We start from the raw sequence: 17,836 nt of genomic DNA, 5'->3' as shown, positions 1-17,836 counted from the left end.
CTGGCTGCTGAGCTCTGTAGGCCAAGGTTCAGGGCAGATGAGGCAATAACTGGCAGGGTTGTGAAATCTGCCAGGGAGGATGTGGTTTATAGCTGCACTGTGCAGATCCTGGGAGTCCAGATTTCCCCACTGGGCAGCAGGCACTGGCTGCTCCCAACCATCTTCCCACTCCCCAGCCCTGTTTATGGAGAGCTCCCTGTGTGCCCTAGGTGCCTTTCACACTCATGAGCCCGCAGTGAGCAAGGGAAGAAAAAATCCTCCAAGTCCCAGACAAATCCTTCTCCACCCTTGGAGCTGGGGGCCCGATTTTCTGGTCTCTCGGGACAGGTCAGTGACTGCCACCTGCTAGTCACACTCCCTGTTTCCCAGGGACACATCTCCCTCCCAGCAGGCCGACAGGACAGCCAGGGCTGCTATATCCTCTCCTCTGGGCCAAGGCTGACTGGCAGTTCAGGGGAGTGAGATCTTACCGCTGCAGCTACACCGAGGGGATAGGATCAAGGTGCCTCATACCGCTATAGATTATTTCCCTTATCTGTGCAGGGGCAGGGCCCAGGAGCAGGTGTGGCCACGGACAAGGACGTGGTGCTGGCTCGACCTGGGCCTACCACTGGCACCATCCCAGTCCAATTCCAAAGTCTGCTTGAGTCAGTGGCACATTGCAGGGCTGCTGGCGGCCCTTGCCCCTGCCGGGCCATAGCACCCACTTTATTAACCCCACATGGGACATTTGTTCTGGGCTGTAGTATTGCAAATTCCTGAAAATAAGAACAACTGATAATCATTGTAAAGCACCGCAAGGACAGTGGGACATCCAGTTGTGCCAAGCATGTTCAGGCTGCAACAGAAACAGTTTGGGCTACAACGAAGATCGTTTGGCTTTTCAGAGACAGTTAACAGGGGTCCCGGTGCGGTTCACAATGGAAACTGGCTTTAACCTCAGACCCTGGACCCAGCCCTTTCCCACTCTCATCCTCTGCTGCCACCACGTGGCCATCCCCTGCAATAAAACTACCATCATTTCTCTGCAGCCTTTATTCAGTGGTGTTGGTTTCCTTCTCCAGCTCCATCCCAGGATCCGGTGCCATGGTCATGAACACAGATCAGCTGCCGAGCTGGCTCTGAAAACCCAGCCGCAGGGACAGGCAAACTGCCTGTGATCCGGGCTTGGGCGAGATCTAGGGAATACCTGGGGGTGGGAGAGGCCAGCACTGACTAACGGAGACCTGAGGGCGAATCCTTCTGGGGTTGGGGACCCAGCCACCCTGCCCTCCCCAGAGTGACTAGGCCAACACAAGGCAACGTGAGGGCCTCCTCACTTTGGAGCCCAAAGGGCCTGTTCTTCCTGTCTGGGTGCTCCCTGCCCCCCAGGCCTCCAACAGGTCTGTGAAGGGCCTGGCTGGGAGATGCTGGCATCAAGATGCCAGGAGCAGGGGAAAGCTGGAAGACAGCAGGGAGAGGGACGACACCAAGTGGCCAAGCCGCTGGGCAGTACAGCCCTTCCTGCTCATGGCAGGTTGCCCTGTGTGCCCTGCCCACCAACACTCCTGAGAACCTGTCCCTTGGGGACCCAGGCAGAATGCCTGAGCCTGGCAGATAACTGGGGCAGAGGTGGAGCCAGCAGGTTCTGCGGTGCACAGGCAGTGACCCCTGGCTCAGAGACCTGGAGGCCAGGGATAGCGGGGTGGGTCTGGGGTGGTGGAGATGCCACCTCAGCACTCTGGGAATAGTCTAGTGATGGAGAAAAGAGGGGAGGTGCTACAGGAGGAACCAGGGGTCCTAGGAGCCCAGTGCAGACTGAGTACCTACCCCTCCCCTGCCCCACCATGGAGGCAGCTAGCAACAGGGGGATCCCCCTACTCCCCTAGACTGAGAGATATACCCCAGGAATGAAGAGTGTCCCAACAGGGTAGGGAAGCAGGATGGTGTGGGGAGGCTGAGAAGTGGCAGGTGAGGTAGAAGCACTGGCTGGAGGCTGTAGTGGGGAATGCGTGTCCAGGTGGGGCGGCCCCTCAGTAGCAGGGGTCTCCACTGAGTCCTGGTCACAGTGCCAGGCAACTTGGGAAGCTTTAGGGTCTCTAAAATCTGCTATTTAACAGCCCTATTAATGTGCTTTCCCTGCGTTGGGGGGCAGAGGACTCTGCTTCCAAAGGGTGCCCCTTTCCCACCATCCCCCACGCACACTGGGAGGGCGGGGCCTGCCCCGGGGGGTGTTCTGATCAGAGCCAGGAATCCTCTGGGCATGGCTGGCATGGCACAGCACCCATCAGTAGGTCTGCGGTGTCAGGATGAAAAGTCGGTCCTCTTCCCTGCGGATCCACTTCATCAGCTTGTTGACAGCGCTGACAGCGGCTGCCTTGGTCCCCAGGGGGCTGTAGCACACGTACAGCTCAAAGGCACTGGTCACCTGGGGGAGAGAGGGGAGCCAATCCCAGTCAGTGCCTGGACACAGAGCCTGCCTCCAGATGCCAGGAGGGGTCTAGGAGGATGGCCCAATAGTGAAGTCTCTAACCTAGGAGGTGGGGGTTCAATTCCTTGCCCTGTTACAGACCTTGGCCCAGATCATGTAGTCTCTCTGGCCTCAGTTTCCCCATCTGAGCAATGGGAAGGGCAGCACTGCTGCATGGGGGGGTTATGAAGACACGTACATTAGAGACTGCAAGCGGACAGGGTTTTCCACCTCCTAACTGGGGAGCAAAGGTGGTTGGTACATTTCAGTAATTAACATTGTCCATTCTGCTTATGAAAGTTTAAAACCTGTAAGGGCCATCCTCTCCTCCCGGGAGCTCCCTGGATTTGTACAAAACAATGGATTTAACCTTTCCATCCCAGAGAGATGTCCAAATTATGCCCACTCATGCCCTAGACTAGCAGCTACTTTTCCTAGAATGCAGCAGCCCTCATCTCTAACATGGAGATGAGGCCTGTGGAAAGGCCTTGCTGCACTGCATACTGGAAACTATCTCAGCTCAACATGGAGCATTGCATGCTGCAATGGGTACATGCTGTAATGGGTACATGCTGGCACATCAAGGACTCCAATAAAGCTAGGACTCTCCCATAAAAGCCAGAGCATGGGGCAACCCCCAGCTTGCAGAACAACACTAGAACAACGCTAGCTGTGTCTTCACATTGTATCACAACGGGGTCCTGCAGCATCATTGTGCTACAACCTAAAGGTCTCACATCTGTTGTGTGAGGATGCACACTAGAGATGGCCTCTCAGAGGAGCAGCAAGAGAGTATGGCAGCAAAGAAGGATGTTGACAAATTGGAGCAGGTTTAGAGAAGAGCCACGAGGCTGATTAAAGGATTGGAGAACCTGCCTTATAATGAGACATGCAAGGAGCTCAGTCAATTTAGCGTAACAACAAGAAGGTGAAGAGGTGACTAGAATCACAGTCTGTAAGTATCTACAAGGGGAACAGATATTTTATAGACTCATAGACTTTAAGGTCATATTTAACAATGGGCTCTTCAGGCCAGAAAGTCTAACACAGCCCAATGGGTGGAAGTTGAAGGAAGGCAAAACTAGACTGGAAATAAGGTGTACATTTTTAACGGTGAGGGGCATTAACCATGGGAACAACTTACCCAGGGTTGTGGTGGGTTCTCCACCACTGACCATTTTTAAATCCAGATGGGATGTTTTTCTATAATATCTGCCCTAGTTCAAACAGCAATAATTGTGGGGGTAGTCTCTACAGAGGGAGGCAGACTAGATGGAATCATCTGTGAAACCCCTGGTTACACATAATGGTTGTCACTGTGCTGCAAAACCATGGCCATTTGGAACTCCATGGTGGGGGCAGGGCTGGAACTCAGATTGGCCTGCCTACGCCAAAAGCCCAGGACTCTGCCACTTGAACTAAAGGAGATTCCCCTGAGCAGCAAATAGTATAGAGTTTATGACACACAGTGAGCAGTTCTTATTTTCTCTCTCTCCCCATGTATTTCCCAGGCACTCATCCTGACTCTGGGTTGGTATCCAGGTTCCATGCAGAGGAAATTTCATGCAGAGGACAGTGGAACATACACGCTAGCCAGACCACTTCAGTGTACTCTAGCTCTCCTATCTCAGCTTGTTACCCCCAATATGGCATGTAGGTCTTTGCCCCCTCTGGTGGCTGGTCATAATAAGAGGAGAAAAGTCTACTACTGCTGCCAGCACTAATCCTTTAGCTCAAATGACAAAGTCTTGGCTGGTCCACACTTTCTAAATGTAGGGTAGCTGATGGAAGGATGAGTGGTTCTTACCCAAGCCAGAAGATTTTCACTGGGTCCTGTGAAGTAGATGTTTTTCAGGGGGCGGGAGGAGTTGTGGGCACGGCTGTGTAGGTACTGGTATAGTTCCAGCAGTCTCTGCTTCTCCTCCTCACTGACATAGGGAGCCTCAATCTCAGGGCTGGAAAAAACAAATTGCCCTTTGATTAACCTCCCAGAACATTAACCTGACCAGGGTAAGCTCCATGCAACACAGCAACAGAACTCCTTGTCCCAGGACAGCTGCAGTGGGTCACACAAAGCTACTAAATCCAGTGGGCAACATGTGCAGCTAACCTGCACATCTTGCAGGGTGATGGAGCACTCACCCATGTCTGCCAGCTCGTTGCAGGTGACTCTGATGGAAATTGCACACTTGCTGGCACCTGCCTGTCACTGCCAACTCCTCTCAAGGAAACTCTTGGACCCAATGAAGGACCCAGCACTGGGAGCTGTGAAGAGCAGGTAGCCTGCAAGGTGAGGAGGAGCATGTCCTTCACTGCTCTCTGTCTCTGGTGCAAAGAGGTCTGGGTAATGTAATATGCAAATGAACACACAGGCCTTGCTAGACCACTTCAGTGGAGACCCCGGCATTTGCTTTTTGCCAGGATTTGCCATGGAGGCCTCTCTACATCCCCCAGCCCACACCAGTCTTCAAGCCATGCACAAGAGGACCTTCTGGATGGCATTGCCCTGGAAACCTGGCAGCTGTTCCTAGACCAACCACAAGGGTCCCTGCAAATCAGTGCCACCCGCAGTGGGGGACAGTCCAGGCTGCTGTCCAAAGAGCACTCTGGGCATATGGGGGATGGGGGTAAGTGAGCCCTCCAGAGCAATTCATTAGGAAGCCGGCTGCAGTTGGAGGCACACACCGCAACCTGGCTGGATGTTCCCCCTCCCATCATGCCACCAGTGATACAACTCCCCGAGCCAGAGCAGTGTTGGGAGCACTAGTGTGCAGACAGGGTCTAGACCCATCTGGCACCAGCTGCCTGGAGCCTGGCCTATCTTGGCCAGCAGCGGGAAGCTGCACTGTCAGGAGCAGCACTGGGAACATGAGGAATTCAGGCCAGTGCGGCGGGTGTCTTCTCCCGAGCACCAATCACTGTCAGGGTGGGGAAGCTGCTTTGTGAGCTCCCTGACTCTGGCTGCAGGGCACCCCCTTGGAGCTGCCACCCTGCAGCCCTGTGCCGGGCCTGCAAAGATCCCCTCTGCACTGAGAGCCGCCCACAGCCAGCTGCTCAGGGCACACCTGGGAGAGACCCACCCTGACCCCCAGTAACATACCCCAGGGCTTCGTGTGTCTCTGACCTGCACTGTGGTGCACAAGGTGCCATGTGTGGCTCTAATGCAATGCCAGCTGTAAGCACAAGTGGTGGCTCTGGGGCACCGTGAGACTCACAGGCTGACCCAGGCACCATCAGTCCCTGGCACCAGCCTTGTGGCAGCCCAGGATCTGGCAGGCAGGGAAGCAGCCCTGGCTGGCACTGACTGTCATGGTCACAGCTGGGAGCTACCCATGGGCTCTGATGGCATAGAGCAGCCCCAGGGACTCATCCCAGCCATGCACGCTCCCATTGACTCCGCGACCAGTGATGGAGACCAAACCCACCTCAACTCTCACCTGGTGAAGAGACCTGAGCTCTTGGATTTGTAGATGAAGTGTCTGAGGTCCGGGATCCCCACTTGGGAAACGCTGTAGAAGGGGGTGCGCAGGGCCTCCTGCAGGGCATGGGACACGCCACGCTTCCGCAGGCGCTCCTGGAACCGGCGCTTGCAGTCGGAGACAGTGAAGAAGTCCTCACGGTTGGTGGAGACCAGGAGCAGGCACAGGTCCATGTCCTGCTCCAGGTATGAGATGTGGGCATGGAAGAAGCCGCTGGAGTTGAACTTGGGCAGGCAGATAGGAGTCCAGGCCTCACCCTCACGGAAGGAGGAGGAGGAGCTAATGAGGTTGAAGAGTAAATGCAGGTCAATGGGATGCAGGAACTGGTCCTTTTTCCTCACCAGAGACACCAGCTGGTTCCTGGACAGCAGGATGGAGAACACTAGGCTTTTGGCCTTGGCCTGCTGGAGGCAGGTGCTCACGGTGTCCCTGAGCCCCGCTGTCATTGGCAGGCAGCGCGCGGCACCCATCAGGAAGCTGGGGTCCCGAGCCATCAGGTCCAGCAAGTTGTCGGTGATGCGCTCGGAGCCCGCTAGCAGCCTGCGTAGGTCATAGTTCTGCTTCTGTTGGAAGATGTGGTTGAGCTGGGTCCAGGTGAGCAGGCTGAGGATCTGGTAGTAGATGTAGAGGAGCTCATGAGTGATCTCCTGCTCCGACTGCCGCGTCCGAGCCATGGCCACCAGCACCAGGGGGCTCCGGCGCACAAAGACCACTTTGTAGCCGTCTGCCCAGCACGGGAGGGAGAGAAAGGGACAAATTAGCCCAGGGCAGCACACTGCTGGGAAATACCAGGTAGCTCTCGTGGCTCCAGAGGGTCAGCGAATGAGGCCACGTCTATGCTATAGGCACTACTATGCCAGCGCAACCCTGTACCACAGACACAGCCTACATGAACTGATCAGTGTAGGAACACCACCTCCCTGAGTGATGGTGGGTAGGTCTTCTGTTGGCCTAGCTGCACTACACCAGCGGTTAGGTCATTGTAGTTACGGGGAAGTGTCATAGCTATGACGACCTAAACCCTGGTGTCGACGCACCTAGGCCAGTGGAAGACCTAGCTACCGTCCCTATGCTGCTAATCAACCTACATTTTCTGTGTCAAGTCAGGCCTGAGAAGCAAGGATGGCTGTCCTTGCAGTGAGGTAGACACTGAGGGTAAGCTCCTCCAGCAACCCAGTGCTCCTAGCCAGGGACGGGAAACTCAGTGCGTCCCTTGCACTGTGTCAGAGCCACAGGCTTTCGTATGCCCTTTCCAGGGAGACACCAACACACAGGCCCCTGGTCTCCTCCTCTGCCTCCCTCTGTAACCATCTCACAGTGCCCCCAATTTGCATGCACATTCAAAGCACTCACCAGCAGCAGATGGCCGGATTCGCACATGCGGCTGTGGTAACTGCACTTGCAAATCAGGCAGCTGTGTGTGCAGCTGGAGGCCGGGCCCAGCACCTGCCCTGCTCCTAGGACAGCAGTGAGCTCCTGTCCAAGCCGGTGCTCCGGCCGCTCTGCGCAGCGGTCAACAGCGGAGCATCACATCTAAGGTCCAGCTAATACCCCCCGAGGCAGCATGTGCCCTCAACTGGCCCCTGCCTGCGATGGTACCTGCATGGATAGACCTGATGGCATTCTTCTCTGCCTCCAGGAAGGACACCAGGGCCATCATCACTCCCATGGTGCTGGACAGTGCCTCCTCTGAGCCGTAGCGGGAATACACTGGCTTGCCCGCCTCGCTCAGCACAAACACATGCTTCTGATGCATGCGCCAGGCCTCCATGGTCACGTCCTCGTCCTCTTTCTCCGACCGAGCTGAGTCTCTCCGGGCAGTCTGCAGCGAGAGATCCATCTTGTCCTCCTGACTCGGCCTCATCTCCTCCTCCAGGTCTAACGCCATGCCCGTCAGCTGTGTGCTAAGCTCACTGAAGTCCTTGCTGATCTGTTCCATGCTGGTCTGGTCTCCCTGGTCCCCTCGCCCTTCCTCAGGGCTCCTGGACATGACATCTCCATCCTCAGGGCTCATCAGGTCCTCGTAGGACCGGGTGTGAACAAACATCGCCCCCTCCTGGCCTGCCCCTGGAAACCAAGACACCGGAGAGCTTTAGCCTCTCCTCTCCAGTGCCAAGATGATTGCTCCAAGACAAGCTAGGACAGCTGACTGGATGGTGGGGAGAAATGAGCCAGACCCTGGGAGACACCACAGATGAAGGGGACCCCACTTGACCCCTGCAGGACCAATAACAAAGTCGGGCCCGTGTGTCCCCATTCTCACCGCTAGAGAGAGGCCAATACCCCAAGACTCCGAACCCCACCCTGTGTTAGAGCCTCATCTCTTTAGCAGAGCAGGCCCACTCCTAAAGCAAAGCCAGCACCTCCGATGCCTGCACCCAGGGTCCCGGCTGGCTCAGTCTCTCATGGCCGGCAGGCTGTCCAGACACCTGCAAAAAGAAACCAATATGGCTGACCGTACAGCCTAGCTGCCCTCTGAATGGTGTCACAGAATGGCGTTGCCAGACCTATCTGTGCCCTACTGGAGTTGTGCCATCTCAGCTGCACACAGAAAACCCCTGCACCCCTGGTGATGCTCGCAGGCCAGATACCAGCTTTTTCCTGGGCTGCAGGCATTAGCTAAGAACTGACAAACTCATAGCTGGAGACCAGACACTTCACGTGTATGGTAGTTTTCCTCAAAAGAGGTGTTGCATTCTTATAAGACATTGGGTGTTTAGACTCTATGAAATGCTTGTAAATTGCTGTCTGCATTAATCTCAATTGCAATGTCTGTATCCCAGGCTATAAGAAGAGAGGTAACTTTGTTTTATAACTTTGAAAATGTTTGCTCTGAATTTGTGAACCCAGGCACAGGAATTGTCCCCCCACCCTTCCAGAAGAACTAAAAAATCAGATGGGCCATCCAGAAACATTGCAATACAAAGGATTAATTAACGGTCCTATTCGCACCTTGGAAATACTACCTGCAAGGAAGCTCGTCCTGTGGACTTGGAAACTGAACGAAGAAAATAAAACCAAGTTAAAGGAAAGTTTTCCATCTTTTTGGCTGTTTGAACTCTGCAAGGCCAGAGACTCTAAGGCCATATCTACGTGACCACTTTTGTAGGTATAACTTATGGCACTCAAGGGTGTGAAGAAAACACACCCTCAATGACGTTACAGAAGTGCCATTGTGGTCAGCACTGTGCTAGTGGGAGAGCTTCTCCTGCTGACACAGCTATCACCACTTGTGGAGGTGGTTTTATGATGTCGACGAGAGAGCTCTCTCCCACCGGCATAAAGCAGCTACATGAGCACTCGTACAGAGGTGTAGCTGCATTGGGACAGCCATGCTGCTGTAAGCTCGCTAGTGTAGACATGGCCTAACCCGAAGCCAGAGCTCCTCAGGGGGTGCCTCCTGAGTCTGCCCTGAAGGAGGCTTTGAATTGACAGATCACTACAACTCGTTCACTCTTAGGATTAGAGGGTAACTCACTGGGGTGGATATGTTCACTTGCTTTAACCTGTAAATAACTACCTTATACCTTTTTCCTAGTTAATAACCCTTTAGATAGCTTATTACAGACTGGACACAGACGTGGTCTTTGGAGTAAGATCTAGGGGGCCAACTGATCAGGGGGAGGGCTAGCTCAGTGGTTTGAGCATTGGCCTGCTAAACCCAGGGTTGTGAGTTCAATCCTTGAGAGGGGCCATTTGGGGACTGGTCCTGCTTTGAGCAGGGGATTGTACTAGATGATCTCTTGAGGTCCCTTCTAACTCTAATAATTTATGATCTGGGGTAAGTGAGTGGTCTCATGGGACTGGAAGCAACCTGAATGTGCAGTGCAATTTTTGATGTCAAAAATGACCATTTATCACTAAATCCAATTTGTCTGGGTGGCAGGATAAATTGGGGACTGACTGTGACTCCATGGTGAGACTGTGACAGTGATCCAGGAGTTCATATTTGTTACTGGCTTGGTGAAATCTGATTATAGACCAGACTACCAGCTTGGGGTCTCTGCCCTATTTGTGACTGTCTGTCCTGAGGTTACCACTCAGGGTCCTGAGCCTCTCCAGACAGCATGACCACCACCTCCTTTCCCTCTCATCCCAGCACAAGGCTGGGGCAGGCGCCTTGTTTTATGGCCTCTCTCATCTCTGCTCCAGAGCTGTGAGGGGACTTTAGTCTAGGCTGGGGAGGCAGGCACCCTGCCAAGGCCATGCAGACCTGTGGTTTAGAGATGCTGCCCAAAGCATAATACAGGGGACTGGGCACAGGGCAAGGGAACCCCCGGCCGCTATCCCTGCAGCCTTTGCCCGCTGAGCCAGCCCCAGTGCTGGGGGTTGGTGGAGGGAGCCTTGTCCCACCCCTGCAGGGAGCGAGGGGCACGGGGTGACTGAGCAGATTAAACCAGCCACCAAGGGCCCAGATGGCATGCTCCTAGCGGGGTCCCCTCCCAGGGCACATGACCCTGATGCAGGGAGTGCACGACAGCTCTCGTGTCACTGTGACTCACACATTTAAAGGGCCAGTGCTGCACCAGGTCAGTAACTTGGGTTTTTCCCATAGATCACGCCCAGACTCCATGGCACCAGTCCTCACCAGGGAGTGCCCTCTGCAAACCCTGCTATCTAAATCCCCAGGTGGGTGGAGGGGGCACAGATTGTTCCTCACCCCACACTTGGCAACCAGTCCAGCCAACTCTCTGCAGCCTGAGCCTACGTTACCCTTTGCCCAAGGCCCCTCTGTCAGGAGGTTTCCTGGGCTAGCAGTGGGGTGGGTGCATTAGAAGGGCTGGCAATGCGTTGCCACTAGAACTGCACTTCCAAGATCCCAGATGAAGGGTCAGACGTCCCCAGCCGGCATAGAGCTCCCCCGGGGGCCTGCTCCCCCAGTGGAACCTCGGGGCATCAGGAACAGTCAACATGGATTCACCAAGGGCAAGTTATGCCTGACCAACCTGATTGCCTTCTATGATGAGATAATTGGCTCTGTGGATAAGGGAAAAGCTTAACTTTAGCAAAGTTTTTTATACGGTCTCCCACAGTATTCTTGCCAGCAAGTTAAAGAAGTATGGATTGGATGAATGGACTATAAGGTGGACAAAACGCTAGCTAGATCATCGGGCTCAATGGGTAGTGATCAATGGCTCGATGTCTAGTTGGCAGCCAGTATCAAGCAGAGTGCCCCAGTGGTCGGTTCTGGGGCCAGTTTTGTTCAACATCTTCATTAATGATCTGGATGATGGGATCAACTGCACCCTCAGCAAGTTCACAGATAATACTAAGATGGGGGGAGAGGTAGATAAGCTGGAGGGTAGGGATAGGTTCCAGAGTGACCTAGACAAATTGGAGGATTAGGCCAAAAGAAATCTGATGAGGTTCAACAAGGACAAATGCAGAGTCCTGCACTTAGGACGGAAGAATCCCATGCACTGTTAGAGGCTGGGGACCAACTGGCTAAGCGGCAGTTCTGCAGAAAAGGACCTGGGGACTCCAGTGGACGAGAAGCTGGATATGAGTCAATAGTGTGCCCTTGTTGCCGAGAAGGCTAATGGCATATTGGGCTGCATTGGTAGAAGCACTGTCAGCAGATCACGGGAAGTGATTATTCCCCTCTATTCAGCACTGGTGAGGGCACATCTGGAGTACTGCATCCAGTTTTGGGCCCCCCACTTCAGAAAGGATGTGGACAAATTGGAGGAAGCCTAGTGGAGGGCAACGAAAATGATGAGGGGGCTGAGGCACATGACTTATGAGGAGAGGCTGAAGGAACTGGGCTGGTTTAGTCTGCAGAAGAGAAGAGTGAGGGGGGACTTGACAGTGGCCTTCAAATACCTGAAGGGGGGTGTAGCAAGGCGGTGGGATACCCCACAGCCCCGCTGCGGGATGAACCTCCCCTACCAACACCCTGGGCAGAGCCGCTGGGTCCTGTGCCCGCCCCTCAGAGGTCACTGCGCAGATCCGGAAGTATAAAAGCTCGCCTGCAGAGCTCAGTCAAGGCCCAGTGTAGCAGGGTGGACCCCTGCTCCTGCCCAGAAGGGGTTAAAAACAGCCCTGAAAGGGGGCTATAGCTGGGGAAAGCAGCCTTTAGGCTGCTTTGATTGGGGAAGTGGCTGCAGCTGGGGCCATGCCCCAAACAGAGCAACAGGGCCTTATAGGAGAGCCAGGGAAGCCAGAAGAAAACAGTCTCTCTCTGACTGGAGAGGGAGATAGGCCTGGCTGCTTGGGAACTCACCCAGGGGACCTAGAGGAAGGTAGGGCTGGGGAAAGGCCTTAGGAGCAGGGAAACCCTAGGCCAGCAACTCCCCAGGCTGTAGGGCCTAGTTCTAGGCCTCCTAGGTACTGGACTTGCAGAGGGGCAGCCGGAGGGTGGGTAAAGGCAGCCAGTCCAAACCCCATTGCCTATGATGAGTGGCTGATACTGCAGTTTGCCCCAGTGAACAGGGGCTAGATGGAGACTGGGCAGTAGCCATCTACTGAGGCAAAGTGGGATAGAGGGTGGGAGTCCCCCGGGAAAGGGAAACCCTCAGAGAAAGGGGTGACTGCTTGGGGGCAGCACTCCATGTAAAAGGGCACCGGGTCCAGGGAGGGACATGGGGCCAGAGGACAGGCGACTCACCGGCCTGCAGAGGGGGCTCTGGGCTGGAAACCGAGCTAATTCCCCAAAGACACCAGCAGGGGGCGCCGCAGGGGTGAGTCTGCCCATTTACACCCAGCCACCGCAGGGGCCAGACGTCTGCGGCTGCTGCCAGCCAGAGCTCACACCCGGCCAGCCAAGCCTGCCCCGCGCCAGCTACCCCGAGGAGGACTGGCCGGGACCGCCCCGTGCCAGCTACCCCGAGGAAGACTGGCCGGGACCGCCCCGCGCCAGCTACCCCGAGGAGCTGCTGAGCCTATCATTGGCTACTTACCCAGAGGAACCGATGGTGTTTGAGACCGCCAGTGACGCTACGACAACTCAGGTATCCTATGAGGGGGAGTGTGGAAGTAGCTCGGGGGCAGCTGACCCCAGTCTGGCTGCAACACTGCCAGAGTCAATGTCAGTGTGTTGTGGCCAGGATCCCCACTGACAGCAGCAAGTCTCTGCCACTGCTAGGGCCCTGGGCTGGGACGCAGTGGTGTGGGAGGCCCCGCGTCCCCCCTGCCACCCTACTCCAGGGTGGCAGACTCCCACTTCCCCTGGCCTGAGGAGGCCAAAGCCTATGAGTACTGCTCAGCCCTGCCTGAGGGCCTGAGCATTCTGACTCGGTGTTTGTTGCCCCACCCTGACCTAGGGCCTGGGCCAGCTTCAGACTATTGACTCAGCCCCACCCTGGGGTCTGAGCCCCCCTAACTGAGTGTGAGTTGTTCCCCACGACAGCAGAGCCACCGGCCGGCGAACGAGAGCGAGGCGGTGGGATACCCCACAGCCCCACTGAGGGACAAACCACGGCCGAGCCACACTACAGGGGGTTACAGAGAGGATAGAGCTCAGCTGTTCTTAGTGTTGGCAGATGACAGAACAAGGAGCAATGGTCTCAAGTTGTAGCGGGGGAGGTCTAGGTTGGATACAAGGAAACACTATTTCACTAGGAGGGTGGTGAAGCACTGGAAAGGGTTACTTAGGGAGGTGGTGGAATCTCCTTCCTTAGAGGTTTTTAAGGCCCGCCTTGACAAAGCCCTGGCTGGGATGATTTAGTTGGGGTTGGTCCTGCTTTGAGCAGGGAGTTAGACTAGATGACCTCCTGAGGTCTCTTCCAACATTAATCTTCTATGATTCTATAATTGCCCCAGCTCCACCCCCTCCAGCAGGTCACTCCGTGGGGAAAGCTGCCCTCTCTGGCTCCATCCCACTGTGCCCATGGTGGTGAGACACCAACCCAGAATCCTGGCCACTGGGGTCATTGCAGCTCCCATGCCCTTCACAGGCCTGTTAGCACCATGTTCCCATGGCCACATTCCTATCACCCTACGCTCATTGTCCTCGTCCGCAATTCCCTGCTTGATTGGCTGGGGCATCTGATCTGCATAATAATGGCACAGTTGTTTCTCAGTAACTATAGAGGGCTTGTGAGATGCTGTCTCGCCTATAAATCCCTGGGGTGGATGGCTTCCCCCCTCACCATCCCACAGCAAACATGGCAGCCTTGACTTCTGACACCTGTCTCCATTCCATCACCCAGCTGTGACGTTATTGACTCAAACTGTAACCATATAGATCATTGTTGCAACCACTGTTATATATTTGCAGCAAATATTGTACAAAGGTTGTCAAATGAGGTGCCTATGGAAAGGTTGTAGTTTGCTGGTTACGATTACGCTGTTTGTATGTGTGTATCATTTTTTTATCTGAAGTTATGAATATTGGATATGTATTTGTATCTCAATGTGTTTGATTCTAAGTAGCCTCAGTGAAGGATTTGGTCAGCTTCTTGAGAAAGGACTACTCTCAATCAAGAAACACTTAACTAACAATGGACTTTGAGAGATGCCAATCCACATCTGAGCTTTCCTAGGAATGTTCAAACTAACATGTAAACAATGGCATTGGCTTGCAAAAAGCTGAAATCATTCATGGACATAGTATCAGAGAGGTAGCCGTGTTAGTCTGGATCGACTCTTGCTGCTCAGTCATGGACACGTGACGTGCCCAGGTGGCTACAAACTCCATCTTGTGGCTGTGATTTTGCACAGGAGAACAAAGGGGTTTCCGCCCACAAGAGAGAAAATATAAAAGGCCCTGGAAACCTCTCAATTTTGCCTTCAATCCTGCTTCTTACCTCCGGAGGAACTTTGCTACAAACTGAAGCTCTGAACAAAGGACTGAATGACCCATCCAAGCTGTGGATGTACTTCAGAGACTTGATTTGAACCTGAAGTTTGTTCCATCACTGCTACAAGCCTGAACCAAGAACTTTGCCATTACTGTATGTAATTAATTCCATTTAACCAATTTTAGCTCTCGTCTATATTTCTTTCTTTTTATGAATAAACCTTTAGATTTTAGATTGTAAAGGATTGGCAACAGCGTGATTTGTGGGTAAGATCTGATTTGTATATTGGTCTGGGGCTTGGTCCTTCGGGATCGGGAGAACTTTTTTTCTTTTACTGGGGTATTGGTCTTCATAACCATTCATCCTCATAACAAGTAGCACTGATGGTGATACAAGGGAACTGGAGTATCTAAGGGAATTGCTTATATGACTTATGGTTAGCCAGTGGGGTAAAACCAAAGTCCCCTGTGTTTGGCTGGTCTGGCGTGCCTTAATAGAAAAGGAATTCCAGCTTTGGGCTGTAACTGCCCTGCTCTAAGCAATTTGTCCTGAATTGATACTCTCAGTTATGCCCCTCTAAAGGCTGCATCATTACACCAGCCAACCCCTGTTATTCCAACCCGTTTATCTCATGAAGGAATTCACTATGTGGGACTGGATAGGGTCAGATGGCCATTTTTGTTGTGGGCATGACCTTGGGGCACCAGTCAAAATGAGAGATCTTCACAGTTATGGAGTCAGGCCCCTTCTCCTGATCTGCTCCCGGGTGGAGAAAGCATCTCAGTTATGACATCTGTACTAATTCCATAGCAGCTTCAGAGCAAGGATGGAGACTCTTCCCCTTGCTGGCTCCAGGGTCATTCCCAGTGCTAGCTCTGCCACCATGGGACCAGTGTCCCCCCTGCCAGAGCTGGGGCCAGAAGCAGGGGGCCGTGTCTCCAGGAGGGAGGGGGAGGGATTACACCTGGAGAGGGGAAAGTGGCCAAGCCTGGTGACACAGCTAGAGGCAGGGGCGGGGCTGGCAGTGGAGCCCCGGGTGCAAGGCTGGGAGCTCACGTATGGGGCCAGAGGGAGCAGAGCCCTGGGAGCAGGGCTGGCAGCCAGGAGCCCACATGCAGGGCCGGCAGCTGGGGCCCTGGCACAGGGCACCAGGCACCCCCCCACACACCCCTAGTTTCCGCACCTAGGCATGGGACAGCTTAATCCATGGGGATAACAATGTGATCAGCCCAGAGATGGGCCCTCACTCACATCATTCCTGCTGGTTGGCCTATGCGCCTGTCCATCGTCCCAGTCGCGGTACCTCAACTAGGGTGGCCTGCTTCTCCCACTCTCCTTCCCAAGCTACCCTGGGAAGTGGAAGGAGAAGTTGTTTTCGGCCTCCCCCACAGGGCCAGCAGAACAATCACACAGCTGGAGTGAGCATAGCCCCTCTTACGAATGCAATAATCCCCTGCCCCTACCTGGTTCCATGCCCTGAGCCAGCCCTGGGGTGGGGCTCTCCGACCTCTCTGTGGGTTGCCCATCTGCTGGCACCAAGGACCCGTTGGGGACTTCCCAGCCTTTCTTCTTGTGAATGTCAGCAGCCATTCCTCAGAGGCTGGCAGGGACCTGCATACAAAGGAGACTGTCAGCCCTCCATGTCCCGCTGCTCTCTCGCTTGGTCTTGCTGCTCCCCAGCGTGGGCAGATGGAAGCACCATGACACAGTGGGCATCGCATCAGAGCAGTGGTGAGGGGGGAAACCTATCCAGGAATGTCTGGGTCGGGTGGCAGCAGCAATGAGGAATGGGCCAGAGGGTAAGAAGTTCAGTTCTCTTTGATCATGGCCTGGAGCTCATCAGGGGGAGGAAACAGCTGGGCATGTCTCCGGTAGCACATGGAGCAGAAGTGTAAAAATCATCTCTGTGCCACCTATCCATAGCAGGTGGGACACATCTACAGGAGGTACCTCTTCTACATCCAGGCTGAGATCACATCCAGGTTACTCAGCCACAGGAAGAGCCTGCAGTTCTCTCTTCCGTTGTGGGAGCCATGCCACAAAAGGGACAGTGGTAGATGGGGGCAGGTCCTGGGGAGGGTGACAAGGGAAAGGGCACAGCCTCTGAGCAGCCCTGACAACCTTTCAATGGGGGCATGAGGAGCAAAAGCATTGAGACGATCCTTGGAGTGCTACTGGCTGCTTTGGGCCAGGAGAACTGGTTGGATGAGCCGAGTGGGGAAGAGCGATCACAGAGAACAAGACTCATCTCTCTCAATGGGGCCGGTTGGTCTGAATGATGCAATGGCTCTAGAGATCCCCAGAGCAGTAACATAATGAAAGGGAGTGGGAGTCAGGTGGGAAGCTAGCATTGGGAGTTAGTCAAGCATGGCTCATTCAGTCACTTCCCCACGGCTGGCCCCAATCCTGATCAGACTCCTGAGCCAGCTGGATGCCAGCGCCTCACCAGGCCAGTGGGAGCATGTGGCCAGGAGGAATCAGAGTGGAGCTTTGAGCCCCCCTTCCTCACCCACACTCCCAAGGGCTTGGCGCTCATCAGGAAGAGCTCCTCACCCCACTAGCTTAAGCAGCATCCATCCCAGCCACTCACTGGCTGGGGAGCGATGGAGGAGCACAGAGGAGGCCAAAGAGATGGGTGTCCTGTCCCTGCCCACCCCTGCCCCCCTTGTTCTTAGGTTTGTCACTAGCAACAACCCACCACTGCTACTGATTGCTTGACACCAAGAAAACAAAGATGTACTGAAATGGCTAGAGATGAGGCTTGAGCTCTGTTAGGAGCAGGGTGGCGTACTGGATAGAGCGCTGTAGCAGGGCTCAGAAGAGGCAGGCTCTATTCCTGGTTCTGCTGCTGGGTGACCTCCCTGCCTCAGTTTCCCCATCTGTAAAAGGAGATGATGCTGACCTTCTTTGTAACATGCTTTGAGAGATAAAGACAAAAAAGCTCAGCCTCCTTGCCTAGACCTTGAGCAGAGCTGAGACTTTGGTCATATTAGCATTTGCCGCCTAATTCTCCGGGCTCAGTTGGGGTGCACAAAGCTCCTGGAAAGGCTTCACGAAAGCTGCTCTAGTCCCAACAGGGTTTCCTCTCTTCCACAGTCCTGTTTAATGGAGGCCATTTAGTTTTCTCTTTCCAGGGCCTGAGGCCAACTCATTGGTCCCCTTGTTAT

General features: G+C 54.4%; 1 protein-coding gene across 9 annotated transcripts in view; it reads right to left on the bottom strand.

Moving 5' to 3' along the window:
• Nucleotides 1–1,020: 1,020 nt before the first annotated feature.
• Nucleotides 1,021–17,836, bottom strand: part of MON1A (MON1 homolog A, secretory trafficking associated) — a 31,385-nt gene continuing 14,569 nt past the window's right edge. For 2 of the 9 annotated variants that reach the window (XM_050958680.1, XM_050958679.1), the window contains 5 exons: nucleotides 16,133–16,280; nucleotides 7,528–7,995; nucleotides 5,887–6,652; nucleotides 4,257–4,404; nucleotides 1,021–2,407 (listed from right to left, as the gene is read on the bottom strand). In XM_050958680.1, the coding sequence (XP_050814637.1) occupies nucleotides 2,267–2,407; nucleotides 4,257–4,404; nucleotides 5,887–6,652; nucleotides 7,528–7,995; nucleotides 16,133–16,259 (1,650 nt within the window). In that variant the 5' untranslated portion in view covers nucleotides 16,260–16,280 and the 3' untranslated portion in view covers nucleotides 1,021–2,266. Of the gene's footprint in view, nucleotides 2,408–2,450; nucleotides 2,620–4,256; nucleotides 4,405–5,874; nucleotides 6,653–7,527; nucleotides 8,358–16,132; nucleotides 16,281–17,836 lie in introns of those variants that run through there. The other 7 variants (XM_050958683.1, XM_050958685.1, XM_050958686.1 and 4 more) reach the window with 7 other exon arrangements.

The sequence above is a fragment of the Gopherus flavomarginatus genome, chromosome 6 (genome assembly GCF_025201925.1).
Source record: "Gopherus flavomarginatus isolate rGopFla2 chromosome 6, rGopFla2.mat.asm, whole genome shotgun sequence".
Classification (NCBI taxonomy): domain Eukaryota; kingdom Metazoa; phylum Chordata; order Testudines; family Testudinidae; genus Gopherus; species Gopherus flavomarginatus.
The sequence above is the reverse complement of the archived record's forward strand: the minus strand, read 5'-3'. Positions and strand labels throughout refer to the sequence as shown.